General features: G+C 43.6%; 1 protein-coding gene across 2 annotated transcripts in view; it reads right to left on the bottom strand.

Annotated features, from left to right (window-relative positions):
* The window catches only part of LOC133388889 (prolow-density lipoprotein receptor-related protein 1-like), a 47,923-nt gene that overhangs the window by 11,383 nt on the left and 13,259 nt on the right, over window positions 1-23,281 (bottom strand). For both annotated transcript variants that reach the window (XM_061635397.1, XM_061635407.1), the window contains exons 9-24: window positions 22,111-22,279; window positions 20,271-20,439; window positions 19,188-19,410; window positions 17,534-17,659; window positions 16,587-16,814; window positions 15,297-15,608; window positions 13,969-14,178; window positions 12,541-12,921; window positions 11,131-11,346; window positions 10,070-10,308; window positions 7,539-7,665; window positions 6,242-6,417; window positions 5,129-5,315; window positions 4,293-4,511; window positions 2,321-2,501; window positions 1,039-1,237 (exon numbers count right to left, since the gene is read on the bottom strand). In XM_061635397.1, the coding sequence (XP_061491381.1) occupies window positions 1,039-1,237; window positions 2,321-2,501; window positions 4,293-4,511; window positions 5,129-5,315; window positions 6,242-6,417; window positions 7,539-7,665; window positions 10,070-10,308; window positions 11,131-11,346; window positions 12,541-12,921; window positions 13,969-14,178; window positions 15,297-15,608; window positions 16,587-16,814; window positions 17,534-17,659; window positions 19,188-19,410; window positions 20,271-20,439; window positions 22,111-22,279 (3,362 nt within the window). The remainder of the gene's footprint in view (window positions 1-1,038; window positions 1,238-2,320; window positions 2,502-4,292; window positions 4,512-5,128; window positions 5,316-6,241; window positions 6,418-7,538; window positions 7,666-10,069; window positions 10,309-11,130; window positions 11,347-12,540; window positions 12,922-13,968; window positions 14,179-15,296; window positions 15,609-16,586; window positions 16,815-17,533; window positions 17,660-19,187; window positions 19,411-20,270; window positions 20,440-22,110; window positions 22,280-23,281) is intronic.

The raw sequence follows: 23,281 nt of genomic DNA, 5'->3' as shown, positions 1-23,281 counted from the left end.
CTGGTGCTTCAGCAAAGTCCTCCCCTCTCATTTGCAGCAAGGGGGACGTGTCATCTGCAGCGGCAGTGGGGAGCAGACAGTGTCCAGGGAGTGAAGACTTTCCAAAAAATTAGTAATTCATTTATTTACTGTTTGTAGCCCCCTCTGGATTACTTAGCGCCCCTCCTGGGGTCACGGGCCTAGGTTGGGAACCACAGACCTAGATCACTAGGAGACCTGCCAACTGTCATGCACTTTGGTTGAGCCTGGAGGCCTCCTGGTCAACATACAACATAATTTCAGGCCAACGTACAACGTAATTTCAGCTGCCTTCCCGCAAGGTTTGCCGTCTCCGATTCCAGCCACAGCCTGGCTGAAAACTGCTCAATGTCGTTGCCGTGAAGCCGAGGAGTGTTTTGGACAGCCTGAAGCAGCACTACTTCATTGACAGAGATGGCCAAATGTTCAGATATATCCTGAATTTTCTGTGAACATCAAAACTCCTCATACCAGATGATTTCAAGCCTTCCCTGGCAGCCTGGATGCTGTTGGAAACAGGATACAGGCCAAGATGGACTCTTCTGACTAATCTAGCAGGACTCAAGAATGCAGTCAAAACCTCATCACTTCCAGACAACCTGTTTTTTGAGCATTCACCATTATTTGTTTGCACAAAGTTTGTGGAGAGGTTATATAATTCCTGCTGTTTATTGAGCAGGCATTGTGATTTGTTTGTATCATGTCTTCTCTTCTTCCAGGCATTTTAGGATTTATTTCTAAATTGGTTTTTTTTTAAGTGTTTTTAAATTTGTATATTTGTTTTTAATGTTTTTAATTGTTGTAAACTGCCCAGAGAGCTTCGGCTATGGGGCGGTATACAAATGTAATAAATATTAAAATCAATATAAAAAAGCATCCTCACATGCAACACCACAAGTTAGTGATTTGAGAACCATGCTGTCACAGTCACTCATTCAACAACCATGCACTCCTTGCAGCTATCCCATCATTCCATCCACTCCGTTATCACTCAAGGTATACTTATAGTTAGTGTAGTACCTTCATGCCAGTGCCATCCAGAAAGGCTGATCCAATGCAATGAAACTTGTCATCAGACCAGAAGATTTTCCAGCTCAAGAGGTCAAGGGTTATGCTGGTGGGCCAGCCAAGCCCATCAAGGAGAATTGCTCTGTTACTTCCATCCATACCAGCTTGCTCTATTTTAGGTTCATCCCCTATTTCAGACCAATACATTAATCTAGGAAAAGGAAGATTAATATTAGATACTTCTATACAACAGAGATGTTGAAATATATAAGCAATGCTTTAATGTAACACTTGTTGAAACAAAAAGCTTCAATCCTATTACAGGCATACCCCGCTATACGGACCTTCACTTTATGGACTCTCCCGAGTACGGACATTCCCGTTATCACCATTCCCCTGTTTATGTACACTAGCTTTGCAAGAACGGACTAGTCGAGCGCTTTGCTAAAAATAAAATAAAAGCCACGGTTTACCTCCCGCCGATCAGCTGGTTCACAGGGAGGGCTGCGATCATCAGGCGGCCTTTCCTTTGTTCTGGTGTTGATCGAACCGGGCCCTCTCCTGTTGTGGCGTGCCCATCTCTTTCCTTGCATAGTGGCTTTGCGATAGGCTTGGAGCCATCTGCTCCGGTGGGGTCCTGCTGTATTGCGTGCATGTGGCTCGCGTAAACAGGCCTGAGAGGCAGAAACAATGCTGGGGGGCCCCAACTGATGTACACAGTACTGTTTTTGCTGCTGTCAGTTTGTCTTCAAACACATTTGGCATCGCATCTCTGTGTTATTGTCTAAGTGAATACCTAAATTCTAGTTTACGCACTGGTTTTGTGATTATGCCCTCTCCATCCTTCCTACAATAAATTTTTGTTCATCCGACATTGAATGTAAGCTTACCCTTTTTCTTAAAATAAGGCCTACTATGTTTATTTTAGTTATAAATGCGTTATTATTTTAGTTATAAAACTGCTTCACTTTAAGTACATTTTTGGTTTACGTACTCACTCTGGACCCATTGCGTACGTTAATGCGGGGTATGCCTGTACTCTTTTAGTCTGCAGGTCTACCCTTGTCCCCAGGAGAGCTCTACAGCTAGGTTATCCCATGCTGCATTGCTAGTGTTCTCTTCATTTGTATCCCACCCTTCTGTCAACTTCAAGAGCCACAGCCTCCAATTTATACACTCTGGAGTAGATTAAAATGACACATGCAACTTCCATGGTTTACATCAGGCTATTCCAACGATAAGCCTAGGCCTTTTAGAAGCAGCATCCATAAAATATAGGCTTGAAAAGTCTTACCCATCCAGGAGGTGGAGTGCTAGAGACCGAGGTTGATCCAGGTAATCAAGAACCACGGTGTACTCAGGATATCCTCTCCAAGTACCATTTAGTGGTGTGGCCAATAGCTGTCCTGCCGTTCCATCAGTCCAGTAAAGATTTCTTCCTATCCAGTCCACGGCTATGCTATCTGATTTGATTCCTGAAGTCAGATTTTTAAAAGAGTAAACAGGTATGAACATGCTATTGGTTTGCATTGTGTCACAAGAGGCCAAGTGATATATTCAGAACAATGCTGGGTAGATAATTGAATTGGGGTACATCAGTTAATCATCATGCCAGACACTGAAGTAATTTTGGAATCTAGCTACAACACTGCAGTCCAATGTCAGCTGCCAAAAAGCCTGATTATGGGTAAGCAGTGACCAACATGTTACAAGTTGTAGCTGGATTTACTAGCCAGCTGCGAAGTCCAATCCGATTACAGTTTCACATCTAAGCAAGGACACTTAGAGCTGCACCTTACAACAGGTTGTTGGTTGTACGTCGTTCCTTAATTGAGACATTACAGGTGCAATCCTATGTAGCAAAGGTGGCTGACCTGTGGCCCTCCAGATGTTTGACTACAGCACCCATCATTCTTGACAAGTGACCGTGCTGGAACTGGGCTGATGGGAGCTGGAGTCCAACAACATCTGGAGGACTAAAGGTTAGCCACTCTGGTATACATGGGTATTCATACGTTACACTTTCAATGGAGCTTACTCTGAAGCATGCATGCACAGCATCACAGCCCAAGAGACTGGCACAGTAAACATGGTTATTTATTATGGTTGTACCCCTTCCTACTTTCTCCAAGCCTCTGTCCCAAGTAGCTTTTTAAAAAGGCTGGAAAAGGCAACACTTCTCTCTGTACTTTTTCACAGCTGGCCTCTTCTCTGTGTGAATGCCAGACAGGAAAAGGGGAGAATTGGGGCAGATGCTATTTTGCTCTCCTGCCACCTTCCAAGCTAATCCTCCATGGAAACAAATTAAATATAGTTAATGGTAAAGTACCTGAAAGAAGCACAACAAAAGTATAACCTCTTAACAGACAAGCCAAAAGGAGTTCTCAGGGAAGAACTGAATTACTATGTAAAAATGCCTGTTCACCTCAGGCCTTACTGACCACAGGTACTTGGGGCCAGCCCTACCATTAGGCAGAGTGAGGGAACCACCTCAGGTGGCAGAGATGGTGTAGCTCCCTAGCTGTTCCTCTTCAGCCCGCCTGCTATTTCCTTCAGTTACTGAGAACTATTCCACGTGGCCTGTCCTGGTCCCCCTAACTTGCCTGCTGCCTCAGGTGTGGTAGAAGATGCTCTGTTGCCAGTGTGGAGGAGTCAGGAGGGCGCTTCTGAACAAGGGGTGGGGAGCCCTCTCTACCCCCCCCCACCAGCTGCTGGCAAAGAGAGTATAGCAGCCAATGGTATTATACCAGCTAAGCTAAGCTGCTCAAAGCTTTTTAGCTTCCATTGCTGCCTTAAACTATATTTTGAGGACTCTCCTGGAAAGCCCCTGCTTCAGCTGCCAGTAGGCAAGGGTGGAATTAGTTCCATGGTGCCTCATTTTAGTATGCCGTACCATTTTGCTGTAGTGTCTGAACAAGAGCCCAAATGTCAACAAACCTTGAAGCTCCAATTTGCTGGGCTAGGTCACCTAGCCTTTAGACTATCAAGAAGTGGCAGAGCAGTAGCTACCAGTAGTGAGTTTTTATAGCATTTCATAAAATGCACAATTATTAGTCCTCCAAGCCACTTTACAAGTCCTGGTTGTTTTGGACATGCAGATTGTGAACTAGCCTACGACGATTCAGCCAGATTCAGATATTTTTTCTTGACATTCTATGCGTTTTTGTTGTTTTCTGCCAAGGACTAGACAAAGTTCAGGCTAAGGAGTTTTGTCTCAAGTCACTGATTTCTTCTTGGAGCATGCCTGAACCCAAACAATGACCCACCTTTTACTAGATTCCCCCTTTGCTTGTCTTTCATGCTCATCCACTTAACACTTTCTGCATTTAGATCCATCCAGAAGACTTTCTGCTCCACCAAGTCATAGTCAATAGAAAAGATAACAAGGTCCTTATCAGTTGTCAAGATAACATCTTCTTTCGAACTCCTTAATCCATACAGGATCAAATTAAACTGCACTGCAACAAGCAGCTTTGGCTCGGAGCCTACAGGAAAGACAGGAGTTGTGTTGCAGTTTTGAGCAAAATACTAGCATGGTATTGCACAGATTCCTGACAGGACAGGCACAGATAATATATTAGCAATTTTAGCATTCAGTAAAATGAACCCACCAAATTGGTGCTTTGGCCAAATTGCCAACACAAGTGATAACTTGTAGGTGAGATTCTCTCCTCCCCACAAGTTTTCAGTTTGTTTAAATTCCTGCTGCACTAAACTTTTGTTAAATTCCACATAAAGTATAAATTCAAAACAATGCACTTTACTCAATGCATTTACAATCATATAAAAGACCAGATTTATTTCCATTTGCTCGCAGTTTCAGTCTTAGCAGGGAAATTCTGCTTTTGGCAGTATCAGTACTGGTCATGAGTCCTTGCCCAAACTAACAGCTTTAGAGATGATCAACAAGCTCCCACCAGTTTACCAGCACGAAGCAGACAACACAGAGGTTTAGTTTCTAGGGCCTCCTTCCCAGAAGTCTATGGATGGATGCATCTGAAGCCGTAACCTTTCATCCCACTTCAAATAAGCTGCGTTTACACCACTGTAATGTACAGATGCCTGATGGAAGAAGCCAAGCTACACAACTGTAGATCCTTACCAGCTACTTTGCATGTGTGGCCATCTGGTTCCAACAAGTAGCCAGAGTGGCAAGAGCACTTGTAGCCACCGTTTGTATTGACACAGGTCTGACTGCATTTCTTTTCTGCCAGCTCTTTACATTCATTGATATCTTTACAGGAGCGCCTGTCGCTTCTTAGCCTGAATCCCTCATGGCAAGCACATTTCTGAAAGTGAGAATGTATGTTAAAACCAGCTTGGATCTTCCGTTGCAGGTAACTAGGAGACTCTTATCTGCTTAATACAGGGCTTTGGATACTGGAATGTTCCTTTTTCCACAGAGTTGCTGCTGGAAAAGAGACATAATTGCCCTTCAGAAATGTAACTGGTCGAGACTGCTGGCTGTCCTACTCATTCCATCAAGCCGAAAGAATCCCAGCAGGACAGGATGGAAGCTTGACCCCCGCTACACACACAAAGTGGGTAGGCAAAGGGACCCTGGATGTGGAAGGAGACACCGCTACCTTTAACAGAACAGGGAATCAAGAAGGTGCAGGTTTCTGTGCTGGCCAGTGCAGCTTGTAAAGTGGAAGAATTTGAAGGTCCCTCTATCTAATCATTGTTGCTGGGGAAGGAAGAGTTAAACCTCACCTCCCTGCACTCTGCAGTCCTAATGAATCCCCCTCCCCAGCACCAAATATTACTTTTTTAAAAAAAAAAAGACACACCAGCTTGCTTGGCAACTATTTTTTATCTGAGCCATAAAATGCTGTTGGAAAACGTCTACCATAAACCATGTTGTGTACTCATCTTCCAGTTCAGAACCACAATAGCGGAAGTAGAATTATACCACGGAACGCGTACCCACTCCCCACACCTGCCCCAATATATACAATGCTTTAAATGAGTGTACATTCTGTTTTAAATAACTGGCATTTGGCCATCACAAGGTTAAAGCTGAATAATGAAGCTGATGTGTCTTACAAGACTGCTCCTTGACAGTGTCTATCTACAACTTTCCTGGTGTATGCGGAAAGAGCCTTAGTTAGCTTTGTCTGAGCAGAAACAAAATCACTTGAGAAGTCACTTATTGTAAATTAGAGTTTGAAGAGGCGATTATGTATTCAATTATCCAAGTATTGTGTTCACTTACAGGCCCACTGGGAGACTGGTAGCAGATCTGGGAGCACGACCTCTGGCACGGCAGGGCACAGTTTCTGCCTTCATCCCATCCACCTTGACAGTCTGGCCTCCCATTGCAGACCAGAGTGTAATTGATACAGATTTCACCACATTGGAATTCATAGCCCTGGCACCTCCTCGGTTTGCCTGTGGGACAAGCAAGGAAAACACAAGAGACCGTACGAGCATTTAAATATAGAGTACAAAAAAGCATATCTTTAGAACTCTTAAGGGGGCCAGACGGTTACGGCAGAAGACCCGTGTGCCTTAAGCAGAAGGTGAAACAGTAAGGAGGGCATGCAGGTGGGCAAGGAAGAGCCTGCTTTCCCCCCTCAAACCCAGTTGCTCATGAACCTGGCAAGGGAAAGTGATCAAGGCACAGAGAGGGTGGTGAAGATTCTTCACTTTAGAATTGCACCTCCCATCACACCAGGGCAGACCTGAACCTTTTTTTTAAAAAAAAAAGAAAGGTCTCCTGGTATCACATGTACTTTGGTCTTCATTAGGCAAAGATGCTCCTCTATTTTGTAAAGCCGCTCCTCTGCTAAGAGAATAACTCACAGTAGGGCCAAATGATACTCATGTTCTTGGAGTCAAATGGTGGCAGTGAAGTCTATTGCACCGGTTTTAGTGACAAACGTTGCTATAAGCTCAATTACAAGCTTCAGAGCAGGGAACTCCCTATGAAAGGTGCAGCAGCTGTCTAACATAACTTGGCTACACTACTGTGTCAATCCAACCCACTTTCTGCTACTCCAGCCCAGACTTATCTCAGGGTATTCAGTTTGGAATTTTGCCCCCACTCCCCAGGTCATATCCGCACCATACATTTAAAGCACTCTTGTACCACTTTAACAGATTCCCACAAAGAATCCTTGTGCAGGGTTGGACTTGATGGTCTCATAGACCCCTTCCAACTTTACTATTCTATGAATCCTGGGAATGGTAGTGAAGTGTGCTTGGAGGGATCGCTTAATTACCTGCAATTCCCAGGATTCTTTGGGGGAAAACCATGACTGCTTGAGTGGCATCACAGTGGCAACGTATGGCATGGATGTGACCTTGGTAATTTTGATTTCTCCTATACAAGGTGTGTTTTGTCTGCTGCTGAACAGCACAAATAATTTTGTGCTTTAAGGCAAAATATTTTCCTTGTGGCTTTTAAGTGGGAGTGCCACATCACGGTGAGAGCTGTTCAAAAGTCAAGACTTTAGTGCCTGCAAAAGCTCTTGCTAGGAAAAAGGTGGTGGGGTGGGAAGAATACTTACAGTAAGTTTCATCACTCCCATCTCTGCAGTCAGCCTGCCCATCACAGTGCCATAGGTCTGGGATACACTCTAAACTGCTACATTGCCACTGGTTGGCACCACATTTTTGCCCTAGCAACTCACAGTCCTGAAAAGAGAAGACATTCAGTAAATGAGTGAAAGTTACCATTTCCCCTTTTTGTTGTCCTGCAGGGATAACCATGCCACCTAGTAAAGTTGTTTGGAACATTCAGTTTAGGGACTTAGCCCATTGCCCTAACAAGGGCTTAGCTGGCAATTGCCAGAGCTGGGCTTATACTGTGATCTGCTGCTGAGATGCAGCATCCTGGCAACCTTGGCTTTGTTTTAAATTAAGCTTCTAAACCTTATGTCTTGAAAGCTATTATTAGAGCAAGTATGGCTGACTGTGCACAAAGTCTATAGTAAAATAGAGAGCCTGGACCTCAGTATCCTATATACCAGGCCAAGTTCAAGGTTTTAGTTTTGGTGTACAAAGCCCTATACAGCTCGGGACCAGGATACCTGAAAGACCATCTTACCCCTTATATACCCAGCCGATCACTGCGCTCTGCAGGTGAGGGCCTCCTGCAGATACCATCTTATCAGGAGGTTCATTCTGCACAATATAGGAAACAGACCTTTAGTGTGGCAGCACCTACCCTGTGGAATTCCCTCCCCTTAAATATTAGGCAGGCACCATCTCTGCTATCTTTTCGGCGCCTTTTGAAGACTTTCCTCTTTCAACAAGCCTTTTAAGTTGAGACCTATCCCAATCTGCGTCTGTGTTAGAATTGCTTTTAATATGTTTTCTTTAATAATGTGTTTTTAACCCTTTTTTGTTTGTTTTTAAAGCTTAAAATTTTTTTTTTAACGTTGTTTTGTTTTAATGTATTTTAACGTCTTTTAATGATATTATAAAGTGTTTTTAGCGTTTCTGTTTGCCACCCTGGGCTCCTGCTGGGAGGAAGGGCGGGATATAAATCAAATTAATAATAATATCTTGCCTCTCCCACTAGGCAAACCTTATTGTGCAAAGGCATTATGCACCTATATTCTATTTGCAGAATCTCAACTCATTCCGTTTATACCCTGTGGTTCTACATACAAATAGACCTAACACACAAATAGTCTCAGAAGACAACTGTGCTACACTGCTATGGCCATTTAATGTGAAAATAAATGTACAGTTAATTCAAACACCATAGAAGACAGCCACAGGAAATTCCTCTAAGCAAGCCACTTATTAGTAAAATCTACCTCAAAAAAAGGAGGCTTCAAAGAGCTTACCTAAATGCAGAAAAAAGGAATCCAACAAACCTACCCAGAGAGTGCATTACAGAGCTTCAGAGTCATTATAGGAAAAGGGGCATCTCTTGTACCTTACATTTGGCACCTCTAAGATGGTGATGAGGACACAGCCTCTGAAGCCAGTTCTACAGCTCAGACAGATTCAGAAGGGGAAGACAGTTTCTGAGGAATCCTAGTTCCACATCACTTACAGCTTTAAGGGTAAGACCAGCACCCTAAGATTGATTCCAGAAATGAGCAAACCAATTAAACTGACAAAACCAGAGCTTGTCTGATGTCTGGAATCCAGCCAAAAAGATACATTTCAACTTCACTAAGCACTGATAACTTGGGCACAGGTTTTTGACTTGTGAAGTACACAGTCCAAGTACTGTAGTGATTTTGCAGGCCCCCAAAAGATGCTTCCTCAAGTGCAACTGCCTCCTTGGGCCACTCTACATCACATAGCAAGCACAGGTTGGTCACCAATCTACAGTTGGAGCGCTTCTCTACTCCTGCACCAATTTAACCCACCTTTTGCCAAACTAGTGTTGACACTTAAAACACCTGAAGACCCTGATGACCACGGATAGCAGTGTGCTATATATTAACACAGAAATTGTCAACTTGGTGCTCTCCACAGTGTCCTCCAGATATTGCTGGAGCCCCAGTTCCATCAGCTATTGCCAGCATGGTCGACAGCCAGAGACGGTAGGAGTTGTAGTCCAAACATCTGGAAGGCACCAACCTAGCAATGCCTGTTCTAGCACTAACTCTTATAGAGTGCCGGTGCTTTCTGATGGAAGGCTTCACTGCCGGTCTGAGGAAGCACCAAAATCAGTTACTCCTTGCCAGATCATAACAACGTTCACAACAGAGCCCAGTAGCAATCCAATTCAGTTGCCTTTTATGGCCCTGTTCAGTTTTGGTTCAACAATTCTTCCTTTTGCAGCTAGCTACTGGTGGCTATGAAGTTGTGATCACTTAGAAGTGACCTCTCATTTGTCCCTGCCCATCACATACTATAAGCTTTTGGACTAACCAGGCCAAGGAATCCTGTATTGTGCATGTCACACTTACTGCTTTAAAAGAAACTGAGTAGCTAGCTACAATGCTTAATATTGTAACCTGCCTTGGGACCTCTGGGTGAAGGGGGGGGTAGATGATAAATTTAAACAACTGACCAGATATTGATTATAAATAGGCCATTTAATGGCACTTGTCATTTGTTGCCAGTTATATACCTGTTCATCAGATTGATCTTTACAGTCCTTATCTCCATCACAGAGCCATTCCTTTAGGATGCACTCTTCACTTCTAAGGCACTTGACCTCATTTGGATGGCAGAGATGTAACTTGAGGACTGGGCAGTCAGCTTCATCTGAGCCATCTTTACAGTCACGGTCTCCATCACAGTGCAGGGAGTACGAAACACACTGTCCACTTCTACATTGGAATTCCAGTTCAGTGCACTCTGCGTGAACTACAAAAAAATGGGGTGGTGTTTAACCCTTTGAGGTCTCTCAAAAGCACCAGCAAGACTTAAAATTGTGATCAAATAAGATTAATGAATATGTAATAATGATCAGTGTAAAATATTTATATTACTGGTGGACAAGGTACAGTGAAATGCCTCTGAGTCCACAAACCCGATAGGAATTGACACACAAGGTCAAGGGTCTAGTAGTTTATGTATTTCAGTTCTCCTATTTTCAGAATATTTGCATCTCCCTTTGGAGAATCAGCTGTTTAGACTGAACACTTGAACTTTTAATCCTACATTTTCAAATGAAATCTCTTACTGAGACCCACACAAACACAACCAGTACTAGGATGCTGCTGTCCTTGAATGCCAAGCAGCTGCTGCGACAGTAGCAGCAACTACATGGACAAATGCAAAATCAGTCTTTGGAATTAAAATGTCACATGGCCCCAGGAATCTACTGGGTTCAAAACCTAGCCCACCAACCCATTTTGAGTTAATCACCCCATCATCCTAAACAGTCAATAGTGCGAAGCCGTTGCTCCTGGTTCAACCAATAGGCACGATTTGCATTAAAAGACTTTGGCTAATTCAGACAATGCCATCAAAGATTTTGTGGCAAGGGACAGTTTCACTCTGCAAGCTCAGAAACAAGACTAAGCACAAGCCTAGAGATCTTCCACAAGGCAACCTGTTAAGAGTTTTATAGCAGAAGGCACTCTCAGGGCACGTCTTGGTGTCTTCTGGCACACTTTAGCTGCAGCTTTCCTAGAAAGCCGGCAGTTTGGAAGCCAGTTGTAGCCATTTTCAGTATTTGCTCACCGCAGCCGTGCTCATCTGCACTATCACTGCAGTCGGGGCTCCCATCGCATAACCAACTCTCAGGTACACAGCGTGTGCCACCGTCGCAACGTAGGGCACACTCTGGTGTTGGCATCCAGCAGCTGGATTCATCGGAGCCATCCGGACAATGTTGCACCCCATCACAACGGTACTTCTCACTAATACATTTGTTGCCACTCCAACACTGGAAGATTCCTTTGAAATGATCACAAAAATATATCAACCTCAATATTTAGGCCTTGCTATAGGGTTGCAGAAGGGAACTGCACACTTTCTACATTCAAGTAAAAGCAAAGTTGACAAAATGCTAGAGCACTTCTGTAGAAGCAGGGGTAACGCTTGCCTGTGTTTCCAGAGAACTACATGACCAAGTGATCCATTTACATTTCAGTAGAAATCCTCTCTCTATACTTAAAGAACACTTTAATCCAGTACAGAGTTGGATAGACTCCACTTAAGCTTCTTATTTCCCCCCCAATTATACAGAGTCTCTGGGTCCAACGATTCCCCCAATGTTAGTTCTTAAATGCATCTGACATGCTAACTTCAACATTTCAGAATCCCCTAGTGACATTCATAAAAATACTAAGCAACACCTCCACCAATTACAACACCTTCCCCAATATCTTAGGCAATCAGGAAGTGAGGGCAGGGAGAGAAGAGACACTGTACGTCTTGAACCCTTAATGCCCTTTTAGCAAAGCCCTCTATTTAAAAAAGGAAGTCATAATGGAGGGTTGGACAGTTACAGAATAATTAAAAGGATACATGGAGTAAATGACACAGGTAAGGAAGAAATTAGTTTGTACTGGCAGGGTCTGTTATGAAACCCAGACACATAGGAGAGTTAAAATGAGTAGAAGAGAGAAAGTACTTGCAACTCACTTAATTGCCAGGACCACACTTAATAGGCACCAATGATTTTAATAGAGGGTGTGGACCTGGATCTGGCCAGCAGGCCGAATCTTCATCTACCTCACCCCCAGGTCTGACAGGAGGACAGTGCCATCTACCTGCCAATCATCTGACATCACAGTTACACTAGGTGGCCCATTTTCACTCACGTTTGAAGCCCCATCAATCAGCTGATTGCCAAGGCTTCAAAGAACCACACAGGGCTCTATGCAAGCCCCAACAACCAGCTGAACTAAAGCCCCTTTTACTGACATTATTTCAATATGGTCTAGATAATTTACAAGGTCACTCACCTTGTTTAGCAAGAGCCAAATGTAAGTAATTAATCTGCAGGAGCCTGTCCTTAGCCCAGCAGTTAGCCACAATTGTCAAGCCAAATCCTGTTTCATTGGGCTAGGAGATGCTCCTCCTGTTCTTAAATTCACATGTGGTACAGGGTATTAAGTTGTTGGCACACAGCATAGAACTTAGTACCTGGATTACTACAGAACTGGGAACAGTTGTCTTCATCAGACCCATCTATGCAGTCCTCTTCTCCATCACAGACGTATTCATAGGACACACACTCTTGCCCATTTCGGCAGGCTACTTCAGCCCATCCGCAGACCACAGTTGTCAAGATGGTGGTTTTTGTTGTTGCAGTCTTAGTGGTCTTTGATACAGTTTTCGCCATTGTTGTGGTCTTTGGCATTGTTGCCTTTGTTGTGGTCTTCAGCATTGTTGTAGTAGGTACAACATTCAGCACGGGCGTACTTGATGCTGTAATTTGTGGTGTTGCAGCAGTAGGACTAGTAGTAGTTGATGCAGCAGTGTTTGTGATGGTAGGCTTTGCAACAGGAACAGATTGCACTGCAACTAGAAAGTTAGCAATAAACTCCAATTTATTCATACTCTTATTTACATAATTTGTGTGTTTGATAGTTAACCTTTCATCATATAGGAAGAAAGAGCACTTGAAAATGAGAGTTGTGCCCAGGTTTTTGCTGGTTTGCTCCATCACGTATGGGACAGTGACAATACTGACTGCAATGTCAGGTATACAATCTTGTATGCATTAGGATTGTTTTGCCTCTAACTCACTGCTCTCTGCTGTGCTTCTGTCTAATATCTTGAGTGGGACAAGTAAGAGTGTAGGCTCGGTATATGCCATGGAAAATCTTATGGAGGCTCCCCGCCCCTGGATCCCTTCTACCTAAACAGGGTTGCCAAGTCTCAAGTCTTACCCAAAGTTTCAAGGTTTCAACCTTCTTCCACAGAAACCTTGAGTAGTAAGGGGCCATAATTAAGGGGTCAGTTAGCTTTCCTACTTAACTTGAGAGTTATGCCTTTTCACTCTATCTGAAGCCTACAGAGGGGCTACCACTACCTCTTATCAGGCACCATGACCTGGGCCACCCTATGGCCAGATATGCTATACGTTGCTACCTGTACCACTTTTTGGTACTATGCCACACAACAACATAGCCAACCTTGCAGAACTTGATCAAAGATTTATCAAATAAAGTTTTTTTGGTGCCCAGTCTTGTACTGAAGGAAGTTCAGACGCAGGGTATGTAATGGCTTGTCACAGCCAATTTGCATCTACAGGCCAAAAATTCCTTGTAAGGAAAAGTCAGCTAAGATATTATAGCCGTTACCTTGTGTGGTTCATGAAGTCATTAAGTTTAATTTTCAACTGTTTGCTTCATAAACAGCAGATTTCCACAGACCTAGAAGTCAAGCCCCTCCCCACATGGTAATAGGAGCTTAACAAGTAAAAGCAAATAAAATGCTCAGCAACTGTCATGTTTTTGTAGAATAGATTCCCATAAACAACTGAACCAGTGCCCCCATACCTTCTAGGAAACCACTGCTGCTTATGTGGCCAGCATTGAAATCCACAATGGTGCCAATTCAGCTTACCAGTCTTCAACTTTGTATCAAAGACCATCATTGCTTTCTGTACATCAACTGCTTGCACAGCAGAGGGCTGCATTGATCTTCTGTTCCAGACCACAAGTGTTGTTCTGTTGAATGTTACCAGGTAAGGCCCATAAGCAGCTGCCACTCCATGTGTCCATCTCTCTTTCAGGTGATATGCTTTGTGTGTGATGAGATTCAGCATATTAAGCGCTATAAACAAGGAATGCTGGAATTGTTATTCAATCACAGCAGGTCACTAAAACATGCTATATATTTAGTCAATAGTCACAGTATATCCAGTTTCTAGAAAGTTGTACTGAACAGGCCAACAGCCCTAGTAAGGGTTAATAAGGCCTCAAACCAGTGGGTAGATCCAGTGTTTACATATGAAACCTTAAATTAATTGTTTTCAAAAGTATTGAATACATTTCTAGCCTGCTTTTCTTCATAAAGAGGATTCATAGCAGATTATTGCAGTAAGCTAGAAAATATACATAAGAAGATCAATAAATATTTATCATCTCATAAGAGGCTCAGTGGTCAACAATTCACCCACAGGACTGGGAAAATAAGTAGGTCTTTTAATGAGTTCTGGAATCTCAGAAGTGTTGGTGCCAGCCTTATCGGGGGGGGGGGATTCCGCAATTGGAATATCTGTACTGAGAATGCCTTTGCTTGCTTTTTTTGCATATTGGATTTCAAGACAATTCAGTAACTCTTGCAGATCTTGAAGTATGGGCAGGTCTGCATGGCAGTAGATGCTTTGTCATGTATCTAGGTCATAAGCTGTTTATGGCTTTGTATGTCAATACAAATACCTTGAACTTGGTAGCATAAAGGGAGCCAGTGCAGTTCTTTCAGCATAGGTATAATGTGCTCCCAGCAGGCTATCCAACAAATACATGCCATAGCATTGTGTACCAACTATAACTTCTGAGCTGATTTTCAAGGCAACCCAAACAGACGACATTGCAATAGCGTAGCCTTGAGGTTGCCAATGCATGGATCATTGTGGCTAGGATATCGTTATTCAGGAATGCTTATAGGTGGTGCACCAACCAAAGTTGGCAAAAGGCATGGAAACCACTTGTGCCTCCAACATGGTTGAATCTAGGAGCAAGGCCAACTATGCACCTGTTCTACCTGTCAGCCCATCCAGAATGGGCAATTTATATCCAGTTCTTGGGCCTGGGAATTGCCCACTCAGTCTTTCCATCCTGTCAAGATTCAGCCTTAGCGTATTGACACTCATCAGTGGTAATATTTGTTTACTGCTGCACATCTAATGCCAACTACATAGCATAAGCTAGCAAGCACCACATAATTACCCATGTCTTTGGAAGTCCAGAGGAAGCTACATGAGCTTGTGTCCAAGGTTATTGGGACATCTTCTGTCCAGGTTTCATTCCACACTTCCCTGATATCCCTACCATCAAGGTTCATCCTCTGAATAGGTTTCCCACTTTCAAGCCAGTATAGGGATGCTCTCTGCCAGTCTAGGAATAGGTGCCATATGGTAGCCTTCGCATGATAGAGAACCTTTGTCATCAAGCCAGCAAAAGTAGTAACCTTAATTTCAGTTCTGCCACAGGTTAGCCAATATAGGTCCCCAGAAGTTATATCAACAGTTGCTGCACAGACTAGAAAAAAAGGAAATATAAACTTTAGTTTTCTCCCTTCAGCCTTAATCTTTAGGCCAAGCTACCTGATGGAAGTGGGGATCAGAGCCTTCATCAGTCTTAGCAAACGGAGCTGTGCTTTCATGCTTTGCAGACTACTACAGCTTTCATCCAGTCTGCTATACCCATCTGCCCAAGACGCCATTGACAAAGCCCCTTTGCAGCCCATAGCTAAAACACTTCTTTGAGGGGGAAGGGATGGATTAGGAGTTGCAAGTCTAGACTCAAGGCTTTTCATGTACTGGGGGGGAGGGAAGGCTGGTCCTGTGCTCCCCTGAAGCTACTCCCCAGGCCATTTGTACTCTCCCTCCCACGGCAAGCCCCCACTGTTAAAGCGTAGCTGCTGAATGGGCAAGAGAACTTTCTCAGTCCCCACACACATCCATTCAGATGGCAGATCTCTCCCCATGTTCGTTGCCATCAGTACCAGCAGCACTCTATGCAGTTCTAACAGCATCTCTAAAGTTTCACCGAGGTGTGCATGTCTTTTCTAGCCTGGCTACCCAACATCCTTTTAACTGGATGACCTCTACATGCAAAGCATATGTTCTACCACTGAGATATGGGCCACCTCCAATGAGCAAAAAATTCCAAATGTATTCCAAGGTAGAAGAACTACTGCTTGGTACCCATCCCCCCTCTTTGTGCAAAAGCATAGTTCATGAGCTTGCTAAGGCACTGTCAGATCTGTGTTTGCAGACTTAAGGAACTCCTGTGCAAGGGTCCACTGGCTTTTACATCCCTTGCTTTGTCTCTTCCACTCCCAGAGCATAGAATATACTCCTAGCCAGTTGTACAGCTAGAAATTCTAGTTATGTGGAGTCAAGTAAGAAATCATTGCACCAGACACTGGAGTAATTGCTTTGAAATCTGGCCATAACACTGTTGTAACATTAAGCCATTTGCAGAGATATTCTGAAACAATGCAGAAGAGCTCACCTGGCGAGTTCGTAGGAATTATTAGTTTTGCTTTCGTCTCTTTTGAAAAACGCATCAGTTCTCCTTTGTCATCGGTCCAGTAAATGAATCCCCTGCTCCAGTCCATGTCCTGAAAGTAGATGGTTTCTGGCCATTCGTGCATCATTTTGTGCTGCTGCAGCACCACCCCCTTTGGGTCAACTTGCAGCCAATAGATTTGGTTATTAGTAGAATATAAGACATGCGGCTCTGTAGAAGAATACAGCAATTGAGGATCAGGTGGTATTCTAATCCTGCATGAATTGCTAGCCTTCCCAGCTCAGTGTCACTGTACTATTCAACCCAAGTACTGCTCTTGCTAGACAAACAGAATAGGTTGGGTCTTCAGTAGCCATTTAAGCATATTACAGGCTTGCCACATCACCATTTGCTCCTCCCTGAATAGAGAAGCAAGTTAATGCTCAAGCAGTGCCAGTTGCTCAAAGACAGTTAAAACTTCTGATCATGTAGAAGAGACCCTGGAGATGTGTCGATTGCCATATGAATTCTGGCCAGTTTGGTTTTGCCTTTATATTAGAGCAGATCTTGCTTCAGTTGGATTTAACTTGGTACGACAGGAAGGCTCAGCTAGCTGCCCAGCCTTCCTATCAATCCTTAAAGGTTTTGTTTTCTTAAATGTGTGAAAACATGGTGATTGACCAAAAGAGCAGATCAGAACATCACTCCTAGCTCAAACTGGCCTTACAGGATCGCATGGCAGGTTTCTATCCAAATCATGGACCCATCTATCAACAGCTACAAAAGGTTTAGTAGCAAGCAGATTGTCACATGACCTTCAGGATGCAGCACAGCATAAGCTTATCTGAACATTTGTGTGTAAAAACAGACATATTCTCACTAAAGTGATCCATGGGAGGATTTGGATCCCAGGACGCATTTGCACCACAGATCTAAAACCACAAGCTTACCTGCACATTTGTTAGAAGGCAGGAGGAAACTGCCCTCTGGGCAGGCACACTTGTAGCCCTTGGTGTGAACTGGCGACAAAAGGCAAATATGGCTACACAATCCAGGAGCGCATGCAGATGTGTTACCTAGTGACCAAGATAACAAATTAGTCCAAGAATGGATCCAGCACTTTCCAGGCTGAATCCAATAATTAAAAGGAAGTTTCTACATAGGCACAGGCCACGCATATTCCACAAATGCAGAAGGTAGCGCTGGCCACAGAACTCAGCATGATGAGAGGACAGTCCTCATTTTCAGGCTCACCCGTTCTACGAAACTTAGCACATGCATAGGACACTTAGTAAGCTAGCTAGCAGCCGTTTGGATAATGAGAGTGAGCAGCATCTACAGCTAACAAGCATATTTGGAGCCATTTTGAGATGAAACAGTTGCACATCACCAGAAGGAAGCAGCCTCTGGGAAGGCACCCTCCAAATTGGGATTTGCTGCAGGCATACCCTGAACAGGTAGCATCAGCCGAATCACTGGCTGCTATACCTTTACAATGCGTGCGTTTGATCTGAAGTGTCAATACAATTAATGGACATCTGCAAAGGACCAAACTGAAATAGCTTGAGGGACAAATTCCCTATGCAGCAGACACTTGAAGGCCATGTCCATCATTTCATCAGGTTAGTTCCACTCAGGTACAAGATCAATTACACTTCAGTTGGAAGTTACATTTCAAGTTAAAATTTGAAGTGGTAGATTGCGAAAGCTTCCAGAGATAACTGATAATATTTAAAAGATGAAAAGCTGTTGACTATAATTAATATTGTGTTCCATCTGAGGTATCCTTAAGGACATTTCCTTCCCTCCCGAGTACTCCTACATCTAGGTGCAATGCTTCTGGATCAGAGGATAAAAGTTCTATCGATAAGTGCCGGGGTTCAGAATCTACTTCGATATTAACTAGGACATGAAGTATAGGTCAGCCCCTTTGTTCCAAGAGCCGTTGGCCTTCTAGCTCTAAAGAGATGTTAATATTTTGTGAAGTGTTCTGAATATTGCAGGCTGAATTGGGGAACCTCCAACTAGGACTCCTTTATATTGGAACTCCCCTTTCATGTTAGGTGCATGGAGGGCCTTGAATGCAGAAGCTTAAACATGTACATGCTTACCAAGCTACAAGCTTCTACCAAACAGAGCTTTATTTCCACATAGATTAAATTGGGAGATACCTCTATGTCCAGATGGTGCCCATTACAATTGTTCTGGCAGTCACTTTTCAGATACTGGAACAAGCGAGACTGAAGGTTGTAATAGGACAACTCTATGGTGGAACAGTATCATCTGGGCTAATAGCCTATGGATCACCTGAAGCAGCCTCGGTCCAAGCTGGGCAACTTGCCTACTCCCCCTACCCACCCCACATCTGGCCCTCCATCAAGACAACAGGAGATTTGTTAATAGCATAGCCAAGTTAGTTCTGCCTGTGCATGTCTGATGGTGTTGCCTATAAACTCATACAACATGCACTGGTAGGGATAGTAGAGGACAGGAAAATGTAACTGCTGCCAGACCAGCCTTGCTTATATGACCAACCAGAGATATTTTAGATTAATATATATAAATCCACCCTTTGTCAAAATCAATCCAAGATGCTATACTTACTTCGAGGCTGAAGCAGCTCATGCAGTACTGTGAATGAAGAGATTGAGGAGTTCAGCAACACACTGACACCTGGGGAGGTGCGGGATGCATACAGCAATTGCTTGTTGTCTGCCCAGATGAACCGATCCTCAAATACAGCAAGTCCCAGAGGGGCTTGTTCTTTCAGTGGCATCTCTGGGAAAGTGTATCTGCCAGTGCCATCTACCTTTATGGTCTCTATGGACTAAAGAGTAGCATTATAAACTCAGCATTCCAGCATCAGATTGAGAGGACTATTAATACTTAAGTGCTTCAATTAACAATATCTACAGCCTTTACCAGCTAGTGAGCTGTTCACCTGCAGGTTTTGTGGAGTGCTGTTGCCCCCAACACTAAGCTAATTCAGAAGCGCTGGCATGGTACACTGTACACACAAGCACTCCAACTCCTATTGCTTACTGTGCCACTGTGCCTCTGCCCGCAAGCCTAGTGCTGACAATAAGAATTAGAGTCTAGACAACAAACCAAGGTTAAGGTTGCAGATGTACAATAAGACCATGGTTTGGCTTAACCTCTGGAACAGGGCTTTGTGAGGTATGTATACACAGACACCATATGCTGTGAAAAATACTTGCCTCAAGCCATGGTTTTGCATCTTTGTTTGTGGATAGTCTTTAAAACCACATTTAAAGATGCCTGCAGAGGGCTAGAGGGGTTTATTCAAAAAGTACAAATAGTGTGTTAAATGTGGGATTGTCATCTCCCAGTATTTTAACAGGCTTGCCCTACTGTTCAAAGCAACCTGCTCACTAATGAGCCACACTAGACAAGACATACACTGTAAAGTGTTTTTTAAAAATAGCTGGCACAGGGAGATACAAAGTTGGGTTGGGATCAGGATGTGTGCATGGAAAGGGGACTTCAAGCCTGTGTTCTTGCCATGGTCCTGATTGGAACTGGAACACCACGACTCCTGCCACAGTTGCTCTTCACAAAAGAAAAAAGCCCCCGTTGATGCCACATCACAATTAAGTGTTATGCAAAGGTGCTACAGCACTGACACAGCTGCTTTAGGATTTCTGGGTTTTTTCTTAATTTCCATACCTTTTTATACTCACTGATCCAATACAGTCTACTAGTTATATAATCAAGAGTCAATCCAACAGGGTCTTCGGTAGTTACAACTGCAAGGACATGTCTGTTTGAACCATCCATCCCTGCAGCTTCTATTACTGTCCTGCTTTTCTCACCACGATTCACCCAATACATGTATCTGTAATGAGACAGGAGTTCAGAGCATGGCACCATGTTGTGGAGGTACACGATGCTGCAAGAAGAGTGCTCCCAATATAATTTGCATTTTGGGATCAATTATTATTTGGCACATCAGAGCTTGTATAATCACACATCGAGTTATTCCCACGCATAAGCAACTTCTTTTAAGTTGCCACTTGAACAGATCATGAAGTCCCCAGCATATTGGTGCTGCCAGTGAGCACTCGAAGAACCAGAATTCCTCCTAACCACAGATCTATGGTGGCAACGAACAGCTCATGTGCATAACCTCAAGTTGGACCACATGGTACAATTTAGTGTCCAGTGGCATGTCATGTAACTTCCATGGTAAAACCATGCCTTGCAACACAAGGAGTGCTGGACACAGGTTCAGGTGTGTGGAGATTAAGTGAGAGTACTCCCAAGTATTTTACTATTATTACATCTATATTCCACCCATCCTCCAAGAAGCAGAAGGTAGCATACAAACATGGCTGTCCCACCCGTCCAATTTTATCCTCACAACTATCTGTGAGGTGGGATAGGCTGAGAGACAGTGACTGATTGGCCCAAGGTTATCCAGTGAGCTTTATGGCCAACTGGGGATTTGAACGCTGGTCTCCAAGGTCCCAGTCTGACACTCTAACTACTACACCAGACTGTGTTGAGGGGCAAGGGAAGAGTTCATTATGTATGCTCAGAGGCACCATTACTTTATATTTGCCGGGCTAACTTCTAGCTCCAACAGCCTAGGTGCAAAACACAGTTGTTCATACGTTGCATATAATCCACTGAAGACCCTAAACCCTCTAGTCATATTAGTTATCCCAGGATAATTCTGCTAATTATAAATACAAAGATGCACTACTTATCCCTCTCATCTAGATTCAGTATTCAGAATACCTTGGACACATACAAGACTTAACTTGCTACCCGCTTATGGTAGTTCTGCTATCCTCAGAAGCCCAGGGTGTGGTTGCCCAGGAGAGGGCATTCTGTGGCAGCCCCCAAGTTGTGGAACTCCCTACCCACAGAGGTGGGTCTGGCAACTATAGTTTGACAAATGGTGAAGATGCAACTCTTTACCCTGGCCTTTGATACCTGAGATGTATACTTTTAGGACCCCACCTTATTTTTGTGACTGTAAGTAGTTTGGAATTGTTTTTAAGGCTGTATTTTAAATTGTTGCAAGCTACCCTAGGATCTCAGAGTAAAGAGCACATAATCAGTTAAAAGAAAATCATCAACAAATGCTTTATTATGTTGTAACCAAACTCTATGCATCAAACACGTATGGTCAGTGCAATATTTTACTGTTTTCCCAGCAACCCCACCCACCTTTTCTCCCTCAGCCACTCTCACATTCCTTCCTACCTAAGATACCCATTTGGGAAAATCTATTTCTGCTATTATGTGGCAGTTCTATTAAAATATGCCCACTGCAGAACAGGACACTGCAGTTTCACATCGATAACCTTAGCAGCTGAAGTGGGTCATCTGAAAGGAAGAAGCTTTTCAGATACACATAGCCTTAACCATTTAGCATTCTTTCCCCAACATGAGCCTCTCTCTAGTACAGTGACAGAGTATTCCAGGCTGTTCCAGACAAGACTCCAACTCATAGCTTAGTAGGCAAATAACAGCCCAAACCCCATTCTAGTACTCTTACCTTTTTTGTGGAAATGTAGCGAGTTGTTCTGGCACCACGTTCTTCTCTAGAACCTTCACATACCCCCTGCCATCACTTAAGCCCGCAAAGATGGCACGAGGAAAGCTGCTGGCCCAATATAACTGCCCTGTGAACCAGTCTACAGATATGCTGTTGACACTGCCAACATCTAGGAGGCAAGTTCATAGAAGGTCAGTAGTCTCGTGTCCTTTACGCAGAGAGATCTTGGAAAGCAAATTGGGAATTGTCCAGTAGATACCAGTGCATTGAGCTTAACCAGCTCTTCATTAGGGGAACAAGCTCTCTAGAAGAGCAAACCGTCTCCTACAAAAGGATGTTAGACAACTTTTCTCAGAAGCATCAGGAGGAGCTTAGAAGCATGAGGAGGAAACTAACAAATCCCTGTGCTACTTCTGTGCTGTATTTTATTTGCCATGCCAACCTCTCATGACTCCCATTTAACTCACTAATTGTTGAGCTTACTGCTTGCACATCCAGTCCTGTTCGGATTTACAAATATTGGGATCTTGAACAGGTCCACAGAGAATGATATAAGAGTTTGCCTCATCCTCAAAAGGCAAACCCATAAACTATGACCTCCTAAGATTGTCGCTGTTACTCAGCAACTCTGTCTTTTCACTCAACTAGAAAGACAGCAGAATTTAGCCTCTAGACAAAAAGGTTTCATTCCTCTAGTAAGAGGCAAGAACAGGGTCTGAGTCACAGCCGTGGGGCACTCTTCAAGAATCTAGCCCCCTGCCCAGGTTTTCAGCTCTGAATATGTAGCTCTTTTATTTATCAGGAGAACATATGCAAGGAATGTTCCGTCCAGATATTAAGTAATCTATTCCCCGGCCAATTACTAAGTTTTGTCCAAGTGCTTTAAGTTATGTATTGGTTGCATTTACATTTATACAATTGTTACTTATGCCCCTACTGCATTTGCTTCATTTTGTTGTACCCTTCCTCGCCCACTTCAGAACTCACAACAACTCTATGGTGTAGATCAGGCTGAGTGTACAACTGGCAAAAGGTTACTCAGTTAGCATCATGGACACAGTAGGATTTGAATCCAGGTCTTCATTGCCCTAGCCCAACACCATCCACCACACTACACCAGCTCTCAGTGTCATTTTAACTTTTACTCTGCTAAAGTCTTGCTACGTACAGG

The sequence above is a fragment of the Rhineura floridana genome, chromosome 1, assembly GCF_030035675.1.
Source record: "Rhineura floridana isolate rRhiFlo1 chromosome 1, rRhiFlo1.hap2, whole genome shotgun sequence".
NCBI classification, from domain to species: domain Eukaryota; kingdom Metazoa; phylum Chordata; class Lepidosauria; order Squamata; family Rhineuridae; genus Rhineura; species Rhineura floridana.
The sequence above is the reverse complement of the archived record's forward strand: the minus strand, read 5'-3'. Positions and strand labels throughout refer to the sequence as shown.